The sequence below is a fragment of the Anomaloglossus baeobatrachus genome, chromosome 8 (assembly GCF_048569485.1).
Source record: "Anomaloglossus baeobatrachus isolate aAnoBae1 chromosome 8, aAnoBae1.hap1, whole genome shotgun sequence".
Classification (NCBI taxonomy): Eukaryota; Metazoa; Chordata; class Amphibia; order Anura; family Aromobatidae; genus Anomaloglossus; species Anomaloglossus baeobatrachus.
In genome coordinates, this window is record NC_134360.1 from 54106852 (window position 1) to 54118363 (window position 11512).

The following is an 11512-nucleotide window of genomic DNA, read 5'->3' on the forward strand; positions in this document are numbered from 1 at the left end:
CGTTCTCACCTTTGCCATGTGTATTGGTCTCCATCATGTGGGAGAAGAATCATCCCTACGTTGTCCTGGAGGATGGGAGAAGTTTGTCTTGGAGGAGGTTTAGATCCCATTCTTTTTTCATGGCCGTGATCTTAGGTATAATTGTGAGTGAGCCCCTCCATGGATGAGAAGCCCCCACACATGAGTGGTCTCAGGAGGCTTTACTGTCTGCAGACACAGGACTCAGGGTAGCGATCACCTTCTCTTCTCCTGAGAATCATTCCAGACTTCCCAAACATTCTGAAGGGCTTCATCAGGGAGAATATAACCCCCTCCCCACCCTTCTCTGTCCTCTGCACTCAAATCCCTGTACTCCCTGCAGTTATTTTCTTTGAAGCCCCTTCAGACTGTAGAGACCTCTGTAAGAATGATTGTACTGAGAAGAGAAGGTGAGCACTGCCTTGAGTCCTGTGTCTGCAGTCAGTAAAGCCTCCCGAGACCACTCATGTGTGGGGGCTTCTCATCCATGGAGGGGCTCACTCACAATTATACCTAAGACCACTGCTATGAATAAAGAATAGTATCTAAATGTCCTCCAAGGACAACTTCTCCCATCATCCAGGACAATGTGGTGATGATACTTTTCTCCCATGATGAAGACCAGAACTCAAGGCAAAAATGAGAACTAAGTGGCTCATGAAAAAAACATTGACTTTTGGGTCTATAATCAGGAAAGTCCCCAAATCTCAGTCCCATTGAGAACCTGCGGTCAATCATCGAAAGGCAACAAACAAAACCCCAGAAATTGTGATAATCTCTGAGCTCTGATGAGACAAGAATGGGTCACCAGTCAGGACCTGGCCCAGAAGCCGATATCCAGCTGCCGGGGAGAAGGGCAGAAATTTGGAGAAATCAGGGTCAGCGCTGGGAATATTCAGTCTTTACAGAATCTTCATGCATTTGTCAATAGAATGTAACAACTTATGGAATGTTTATAGTTGAACTTCAGTAACCATAGAAACGAAAGAGGGAAAAACACTGAAGCTGCAAAATGGGAAAACCAAAATGTATCAGTCTCAGAACTTTTGGCCATGAATGTACTTACATACTATCATCATGCATTTGTTTATTACTTAGGACTAATAATTGTGTTAATAATTACTTATTTACTTAATAATTACAATAATTATGTATTAATAATTTACTAATAGTTAGTTTTATTAAAGGACTAATAATTATTAATCTTACTAAGAATCTTTATAGGAAATACCTAGTAGTTTCCTGTTGAATATTTGATGATAACAGAGAGCAACAGCATAACATGAAATCACCTGGACTTGTAGTTACCTAGAAGGAAACATTTTTCTATTTTCTTCACTGCTGTTTGAGATTTATATATTGGAGTTTGGGGTCTTCAGTATTTGACTTTAGACCGAGTGCTAGAACTTCTGCTGTTCTTGTAATATTGTAGGTTTGTTATATTAATTATTATTATTTATTTATAGAGCACCATTGATTCCATGGTGCTGTACATGAGAAGGGGGTTAAATACAGAATACATACACAAGTTACAGTAGACAGACTAGTACAGAGGGACGAGGGCCCTGGCCTTGCAGGCTTACATTCTAAAGGAGTTATATCAGGAGTGATGATGGGGGGCAAAAATAGAGCGGAGGGGGCTTCACAGCAACCAAAATAGTCTACATCATGCTGGTGATGGCAATGAGCTGAACTCCTCATCCACTTACTGCGGCATTATCCCTGCACTGCTGCTGAGCGCAATTAACGGTGACACAAGAGCTTAAAATTATCCCGCAAAGTCCAAAAGCCTCTTCACTGATGATCCAAGGGAATAATTAGATCTAAAGAAGTCACCAGCATTATCCAGAGTGGCAATTACTTAAGAGCAGTTCAAGAAAGTTCTGGTGCTACTTGATGTATCTAAAGCTATGCGTGATACTGTCTGCTAAGATGCTGTATCTAATTCTATCATGTGTGGGCCACATCTTGAATATGGGATCCAGTTTTGGGCTCCACATTTTGAAAAAAGATATTGGGAAGTCAAAGTCAGTTCAAAAATGGCAACTAGATTAGTACACAGGATGGAGGCCTCTCCTATATTACACAGGATGGAGGCCTCTCCTATATTACACAGGATGGAGGCCTCTCCTATATTACACAGGATGGAGGCCGCTCCTATATTACACAGGATGGAGGCCGCTCCTATATTACACAGGATGGAGGCCGCTCCTATATTACACAGGATGGAGGCCGCTCCTATATTACACAGGATGGAGGCCTCTCCTATATTACACAGGATGGAGGCCGCTCCTATATTACACAGGATGGAGGCCTCTCCTATATTACACGGGATGGAGGCCTCTCCTATATTACACAGGATGGAGGCCTCTCCTATATTACACAGGACGGAGGCCTCTCCTATATTACACGGGATGGAGGCCTCTCCTATATTACACGGGATGGAGGCCTCTCCTATATTACACAGGATGGAGGCCTCTCCTATATTACACGGGATGGAGGCCTCTCCTATATTACACAGGATGGAGGCCGCTCCTATATTACACAGGATGGAGGCCTCTCCTATATTACACAGGATGGAGGCCGCTCCTATATTACACAGAATGGAGGCCGCTCCTATATTACACAGGATGGAGGCCGCTCCTATATTACACAGGACGGAGGCCTCTCCTATATTACACAGGACGGAGGCCTCTCCTATATTACACAGGACGGAGGCCTCTCCTATATTACACAGGACGGAGGCCTCTCCTACATTACACAGGACGGAGGCCTCTCCTACATTACACAGGACGGAGGCCTCTCCTATATTACACAGGAAGGAGGCCTCTCCTATATTACACAGGATGGAGGCCTCTCCTATATTACACAGGATGGAGGCCTCTCCTATATTACACAGGATGGAGACCTCTCCTATATTACACGGGATGGAGGCCTCTCCTATATTACACGGGATGGAAGCCTCTCCTATATTACACAGGACGGAGGCCTCTCCTATATTACACAGGACGGAGGCCTCTCCTACATTACACAGGACGGAGGCCTCTCCTACATTACACAGGACGGAGGCCTCTCCTATATTACACGGGATGGAGGCCTCTCCTATATTACACGGGATGGAGGCCTCTCCTATATTACACAGGAAGGAGGCCTCTCCTACATTACACAGGACGGAGGCCTCTCCTATATTACACAGAATGGAGGCCTCTCCTATATTACACAGGATGGAGACCTCTCCTATATTACACGGGATGGAGGCCTCTCCTATATTACACGGGATGGAGGCCTCTCCTATATTACACAGGACGGAGGCCTCTCCTATATTACACAAGACGGAGGCCTCTCCTATATTACACGGGATGGAGGCCTCTCCTATATTACACGGGATGGAGGCCTCTCCTATATTACACAGGATGGAGGCCTCTCCTATATTACACAGGACGGAGGCCTCTCCTATATTACACGGGATGGAGGCCTCTCCTATATTACACAGGACGGAGGCCTCTCCTATATAATTCGAGATGGAACAGTTGGGCTTGTTTCGCTTACAAAAAAGACACCTCAGAGGCATGTGTGATACTGTCTGCTGAGCTGTGTATCTAATCCTATCCTGTGTGATACTGTCTGCTGAGCTGTGTATCTATTTCTATCGTGTGATACTGTGTGCTGAACTGTGTATCTAATCCTGTCATGTGAGATACTATCTGCTGAGCTGTGTATCTAATCCTATCCTGTGTGATACTGTCTGCTGAGCTGTGTATCTAATCCTATCCTGTGTGATACTTTCTGCTGAGCTGTGTATCTATGTCTGCCATACATGGTACTGTTTTGCATCTGATTCTGATGGATACTGGTTTATTCCAAAAGAAAGAGCCAGCACGATTTCTATACTGTATTTGTTGATAAATTAGAGATTTTTGGCAAAACATTGCAATATTTTGAGCCACCCAGCCAACGTCACGGCAAATCCCATGGGGCAGTCCTACACTAAATATTATATTTTGTTTGGGGCAAGTGCTGCTAAGATTAAATAGCCTGTGGACAGGGCCGGTGGCTGTGTGTGAACAGTCACCAATAGCTAAACCAGTTTACAGATAGAACAACCAAAATACGGTGCACGGCCTGGTGGAGGCTAACCACCAGGCAGTTCTGCATTAGATGTGTGAGGCCATATGGCACCCCAAACAAAATATAATATTTAGTGTAGGACTGCCCCATGGGATTTGCCGTGACGTTGGCGGGGTGTCTCAAAATATTCCAATGTTTTGCCAAAAATCTCTATTTTATCAACAAATACAGTATAGAAATCGTGCTGGCTCCTTCTTTTTGACTGGTTTATTCCGCATAATATTTTATTTATTACTCTGTATAGTTATCAAACATCTGTTACTATATAGAAACCACCATCACATAGGCTGACTGCTGCTGTTGACAGATCTTATGTTTATTCTATGACTTTTTAGCACAGTCCAATTTCCTGTAAATAAATTGATAAATGGACACAATTGTATCCAGTGTACACAATGCTCTGTGATTGGGCTCCAGACTGACACATTGTAACAAACCAGAAGAAAGCCTCGTGTCACAGTGCATGATGTGCTCTGGATACTTCTGTATTCACTTCTCAGCTGGGAGTAGGGCTGGTATCTTTGTTTATACACAGGATATTTGCAATACTCATCTAAAACTTGAAACCCTTAGGTTCCCTGCCCTGCAAGCCAAGGAAATAAAAAACAGAAGATCCGTCAACAGCAGCTCCATGACGGTTGCCATATATTAATAGTTCTTCCTTTATGCGGCAAAGATAAGCTGAAAAATTAGTGCAGAGAGTCTTGTGGTTAGCAATGAAAGAATCTGGGTAAGTAACAAAACCCTAATAATCAGGGCTCCTGGCTGTAGATTGGTCATTAGCAGCTCGGTGGCGCCACCTGGTGTTCAGCTGAGAGAATGCAGCCTGGACAGAGCTCAGTCATTGGAGCTGCTTAGCAGGACCAACCTCAACATGCAACTTAAATGCCCCCTATGATTGAGACCACCATATCATCCACTGTGTAGAGGAAAAGAGTAACAAATGGAGGCATTTGGTTAAATAAAGGGATTATCTCATTTTTGTAAATGGTTAAATTAAGTGTTTGGAAAAACAACCAACTTAACTATGTAACTTTTATTAGAAATCCTCTTCATTTTCTATTTAAACCTTGTTACCTAGGTTACCGACCACCTCTGTAGTGGTTAGTCTCCAAGGCAAGCGCTTACAAGCTGTTTGCTTTACAGCATACAAGCGCTGTTCTGAAGCTGTTCAGATGACTACGCTCCTCCGATGCTGTGGTTTGGGCCAGTAACTCAGCCATGCCGCTGGCCTAAACTGTCAATCTTCAGGAGCACTCAGGAAGCCGAGAGGTGGCAGTGTGCTCCTGCAGAAAACAAACATGAGATAGACCCAAGACATCACAAATGTTTACGAGGAAACAATGTAACAAAGCTTCTCCTACTGTAAGGAACTAACCCTAATTTCTGCTTTAGGTTCCTGAGAGTGGAGTACAACACAGAAGGACATGAATTCCAGCTCCCCAGCATCCAGCGCCTTGGCTCCTGCAAACAGCAGTAATACCGGGCCCACCACACCTCGCAAGGGACCCCCCAAATTCAAACAGAGGCAGACCCGGCAGTTCAAGAGCAAACCACCAAAGAAAGGAGTAAAAGGGTGAGTCCATGTCAGGTCCTGATGTCCATGGAAGGTGGTGACCTCTAGTGCACCTAGATCTTCTGCTCCCCAGCTGTAGTACAACTACAACTCCCAGCATGAGTCTTCTATGTGAAGAAAGCCACAGGATACTAACCTGTAATCTACGTCTTCTAATGGTGATTGCAGGTCTGCGAGGTGACTAGGTGGTCATAAGACTGAACTTTCCCATTTTTTTTTACCGAGTCTATTACTACTGTGTAGGAGGTGGGAAAAATCAAAGGGGGGACTCCTCAACCCTCTGACGCAGGGCCTAAGGGCAGCAGTGTTACCCTTCATGCCCCCCACAATGTGTAAGACCTTGTAAAGTGTCCCTTTATATGTTAGTAGTTTCCCGTTAAGGGGTGTAGATTTGATTTCAGGTGTGGGTCTGACATTTACATGCAGGAGTGGGGGAAAAAAACTTAAAATAGCAATCACCCACTGTTCCAATATACAAGTCATACAAGCTCTACTGGAAAGACAATGCAGTGGAGTTCCCCTTTAACAATCCAGGGATTTCTCCTTATTTCTGAAGTCAGACAATCTGAGTTTGATTTTACTTTTATCTCATAGGTTCGGAGATGATATTCCTGGGATGGAAGGACTTGGAACAGGTGAGGAACCTTATATGTCACTTCTAGATATTGAAATCGTGGAGCAGATACCTCACACCCTGCTCGCTATATCAGGTTGTGGGGACAGGTTGAGCCCAGACCACACCTGCTTTCCATGCCCCTATGGATGGGAGTCACAATCCCATATATCTGGAAATTACTATTTATGCAATTCCCATATATAATATTACAGTAATTTATTACAGGGAATTTGTCAGAAACTTTTACCTACCTAGACCATTAAAATGCCCTTTAAAAGATAAGTCAGTCAATCCCTTTATGACCCCAAAGCCCTATTCGATCAGCAAGAAAAAAAAAATAAAAAAATCACATTTTGAAGTTTTATTGGATGTACTTACAGCTTCTCAGCCTCACCATGTAGTTCCTATCTAGCAGCACTCTTCCCTGAAAAAAAATCACATTTTGAAGTTTATTGGGTGCACTTACAGCTTCTCAACCTCACCGTGTAGTTGCTATCTAGCAGCACCCTTCCTTGAAATATCACATTTTGAAGTTTATTGGGTGCACTTACAGCTTCCCAACCTCACTGTGTAGTTCCTACCTAGCAGCACCCATCCATGAAAAATCACATTTTAAAGTTTATTGGGTGCACTTACAGCTTCTGAACCTCACTGTGTAGTTCCTATCTAGCAGCACCCTTCCCTGAAAAATCCCATTTTGAAGTTTATTGGGTGCACTTATGGCTTCTCAACCTCACCGTGAAGTTCCTATCGAGCACCACCCTTCCCTGAAAAATCACATTTTGAAGTTTATTGGGTGCACTTACAGCTTCTCAGCCTCACTGTGTAGTTCCTATCTAGCAGGACCCTTCCCTGGCTGATTGACAGGTCAGTGGTTTTGTACCAGAGTAATCTTTCAATCAGCCAAGGGAGGGTGCTACTAGATAGGAACTACAGGGTGAGGCTAAAGGGGGCTTTACACGCTACGACATTGCTAATGCGAACTCGTTGGGATCACGGAATTGGTGACGCACATCCGGCCGCATTAGCGATACTGTTGCGTGTGTCACCTATGAGCGATTTTGCATCATCGCAAAAACGTGCAAAATCGCTCATCGGTGACATGGGGGTCCATTCTCAAAAATCGTTACTGCAGCAGTAACGAAGTTGTTCCTCGTTCCTGCGGCAGCACACATCACTTTGTGTGACACCGCGGGAACGAGGAACCTCTCCTTACCTGCCTCCCGGCCTCTATGCGGAAGGAAGGAGGTGGGCAGGATGTTACGTCCCGCTCATCTCCGCCCCTCCGCTTCTATTGGGCGGCGGTTCAGTGACGCAGCTGTGACATCGCTGTGACGCTGAACGAACCGCCCCCTTAGAAAGGAGGCGGTTCGCCGGTCACAGCGACGTCGCCGGACAGGTAATTAGTGTGACGGGTCTGGGCGATGTTGTTGCGGCACGGGCAGCGATTTGCATGTGTCGCACAACAGATGGGGCGGGTACCCACGCTAGCGATATCGGTACCGATATCGAAGCGTGTACAGCGACCTTAAGAAGCTGTAAGTGCGCCGTCACACCCCAGTTGACTTTAAAACACAATTTCTTGCTGCAGGAGAAGAGCAATGGGGTCATAAAGTGATCACCTGGCTTACTTTTAAAGGGTTACAATAATAGTTTGTAGGGGAGAGGTAAAGTTTCCGACAGGTTCCATTTTAACGGAAAGAGGAGTTTGTATTGTTATTTCCATGTGGGCTGTCATGTGGATGTTACTAGCTTAGCTCCTTCTACTTCTTGTAAGTTGGTGCAGAATACATAGGTGATGATGAAGGAACATTGATGGAATACAATAGATAACGTTGTTCTCTCCCGCAGATATCACTGTCATCTGCCCATGGGAGGCCTTCAGTCACCTGGAGTTACACGAGCTCGCTCAGTTTGGAATCATCTAAGGCATTCTCCTGCCGTCTTCGTACCATCAAATCCTTCAAGAGAAGACGATCAAGAAGTTAATAGTACCATCTACTACTAACCCAACACACCACGTCACCCGCCACGCCAGCACCCGGTGCAGCCGCCCCATATGACTGTATCACCAGGAGACATGTTAATTCGTCAAGACGGATATTAAAATGAAACAAATAAAAGGACATTCCCCTTATGCTGAACCGATCAAATCAGCATGGCCAATAGAAGTTACATTGTATCTTATGCCATATTGTTTGTTTTAGAAATGTTTCCTTTTATTTATAGGAAATTATGTTTTAGCAAAAAAACAGCAGAGAATATCCAGAATATTGTTATTAGATGGTGAAAGCCAGAATAAAGAAATAATGATGGTTACATTGTAACAATAATAATAGAAAACAGAATCAAATATAAAATCAACAAAGCAGTATAAAAATAAAACAAGATAATATATCACAATAAGTGGCGAGTACTCAGTGTAAAATGGGACTAGATAGATTTATATTTATTATATACTTTTCTACTTTTGCAGTAAATCTGTCATATCGCTTTTGTTCCTCCTCGTAGGCGGCGGATATAGAGCAAGTGGAGCGGAGCTGATTGATATATTTAGTTTTGTAGGAAAAGATTCAGAAAAGCTCGTAATTGATTGATCTAAATTTGTGCTCTTTCTGAGCTCTGTAGTCTGAGGGGCGGAGACAATGATTGACTACTTCCCTGTAGTCTCCGCCCCTCTGACTCATGAGTAGAGATTTTTATTAGTCAACGTATAATATATATATATACATATATATATATATATATATATCTATATATATATATATATCTATACATATACATACGATATATGGATCCTGCTTGTAACCTGCGGTCTTGCAGAGAGGGACTGTAACAATGGTAACAATGTGAACGGATCCCCATAAATTCTGTGTTCCGTACATTATATTCCGATTAATAAACTTTTATGTTCCATTGATCCCGATGTGATTTCCTATAGATATATTTATTCTTCATAATAAAAAATGCATAGATGATAACTGAGGGAGGACAACATCGCAATATATATAAATAAATAATAATACATTTTAAATTTCTAATACATTTCTAAATTTCTGTTTCTAAATCACTGTGCTATATTGATAAATATGGGGAAATTAAACAATGAAAAAATATTCTGATTATTGTAATATAACAACTATAATGTTATGATGATGTAATAGTAGTAAAATGAACCATGTCTTAGGTTTGACCAGTGGAATTTTATCCCATAGATCAAAAAGTAGAGAACGCAATGTTCTTTCTGTTAATTCAATGTTACAATATATTGATTATCAGAACTGAAACAATCAAACCATCTCCATGTAAGAAATCATTTGAAATGTTTTCACAGCTGTGTCTCCATGGTTACAGACTACAAACATTCTGTAGTCAGACACAGCTGTAAGATCATCCTTCTAAATTGCCAATTATTAATGTGATCGATGATCAGAAAGAAATCCTGACACTGAAGTTTTAGAATCGCTGCAGGTTCTTCTTCACTTCAAATTGTTACTAAATGTTTCATTTGCAGATTCTGTTAAACTATTCTTTAAAAGAAAAAAAAATATAATGATGAAATAAATCGATGCCATTGGTGTCACTGACTGAACAAAGCTTTAGCTTCATTATTAGATGCATAAATGTCATGCAGTGACTATTAGGGTTCTGCAAGGTAGAAGAGAACTCCTGGCGGGAGCCGCAACACACAGAAATCAACGCATCAGTGTGCCCTAGGTGAGGGGAGCAGGGTCACCTCCTGCACTCAAATGAAGCTGATCCCTACACTTCCTAACGTCCCTATATGGGTCCTTCTTTTCATTCCGGATCATATCCCTAGGCCCTTGATTGCCCTGACCTCACCCTGGCTAGTGATAAGGCCGGCAAGAGCACTAGTCTCACACTACAATAATATAATATTGGGGAGGGAGACAGATGGGGTAAAATAGACACAAAAAGGAAAACACTCCAAGCACCTCCAATGCAGCTAAACACCACAGCTGCAATTGTCACAACTCTTCAGCTTCTTCCTGAGACAGGCTCTTTCCAAAGTGGTCAGCATAAGAATGATGAGATTTTATAACCAGCATCAGATGGTAAGACACATGACTGTTTATAGTGAAAGGGAGTGATCACAAAGAGCTGCACCTGAGGTTAAGGCTGCAAAGGATAGCCAGATAGGAAATCGTCCTTAACTCCTTCAGCACCAAAAGAAAGCAAATATATTTAAAAACAAGCTGCAGACCTGCGCATAATAAGGCGCTGTGAACATGTGGTCCCTGACTTGCCAGAGATCTTCTCAGAACAAGGCACACCCATGACAATAGATAGATAGATAGATAGCTAGATAAATGAATAAATATGAGTATTATTATTACAAATAGCTAGAGAGCCCATAACATCCCAGTGCCTCATCCCCAGCCTTCATGTCCACTCAAGAGGTGTGGTGGAGAGCCTGATTGCTAGGTGGCGTAGGCAGGCAAAAGGGGGAAAGAGGAAGAAGGAGGAGTCTGGAGCAGGGAGTTGAAGAGAGAGGAGTGTGGAAGTGGAGCTCAGATAGAGCAGACGTGCAGAACCCACAAGTGAGCCGGTTTAGTGTGCAGCTCAGGGAGAGCAGATGGAGGGCCCTGGAGCTGCTGCAATCTAACAGCGTCCACGCAGTGACTACTGACGGGGGAGATCGGTCACCCAGTAATGCCACCCGAAAACCACCCAAGGCTAGAGAGAGAGCAAACGGTTGGAAGAGTACGGAGACTGCTGGGGAGGTACCAGGCCCGAAAAGGGTAACAGGTCCCGGTGCAGAGATAGATTCATCTTTCTTCTGTCAAACCTGCCTGAGGGGGCACTTCAAACCCCCAAGACGACACCACAGAGTCCGCAGCCACGTAGCAAAGTGAGGGCCCATAGTTCACAGGAGGCAAGCAGCCGGAGTGACCTGGTCCAGGCTACAAGCAAACGGGCCGAAACGAGGGGAGCAGCAACTTCCCTGGGTGACCCCCGTAGGGACTGCAAGTCGGGGTTACCACAAACAACAGAAGGGCTAAGGAAAGCGAATCAGTAGCCACCCTCACAAGTCAGCCTGAAGGACGCCTGGTTCCAGCCTGGTTCATCCCAGCTACGCCCGGGTTACTCACCCTGCCACCATCAGTGAGTAAAACCCCTGAAAGACATTCTGCTTGTGTTTGACTAATTTT

General features: G+C 43.7%; 1 protein-coding gene across 1 annotated transcript; it reads left to right on the plus strand.

Annotated features, from left to right (window-relative positions):
- The first annotated feature begins 1011 nt into the window (after positions 1 to 1011).
- Positions 1012 to 9902, plus strand: PDE6H (phosphodiesterase 6H). Its single transcript, XM_075320787.1, has 4 exons — positions 1012 to 1076; positions 5542 to 5722; positions 6317 to 6357; positions 8190 to 9902. The coding sequence occupies exons 2-4, from the start codon at positions 5574 to 5576 to the stop codon at positions 8264 to 8266; spliced, it is 267 nt and encodes an 88-aa protein (XP_075176902.1). The 5' UTR covers positions 1012 to 1076; positions 5542 to 5573; the 3' UTR covers positions 8267 to 9902.
- The last annotated feature ends 1610 nt before the right edge of the window (positions 9903 to 11512 follow it).

What these genes read in the sequence shown, in the direction of transcription:
- PDE6H (XM_075320787.1), top strand. Translation starts at nt 5,574, where the DNA reads ATGAATTCCAGCTCCCCAGCATCCAGCGCCTTGGCTCCTGCAAACAGC. An exon ending in CCAAAGAAAGGAGTAAAAGG is followed by an intron (nt 5,723 to 6,316) that starts GTGAGTCCATGT and finishes TTTATCTCATAG; the next exon opens with GTTCGGAGATGATATTCCTG. An exon ending in GATGGAAGGACTTGGAACAG is followed by an intron (nt 6,358 to 8,189) that starts GTGAGGAACCTT and finishes TCTCTCCCGCAG; the next exon opens with ATATCACTGTCATCTGCCCA.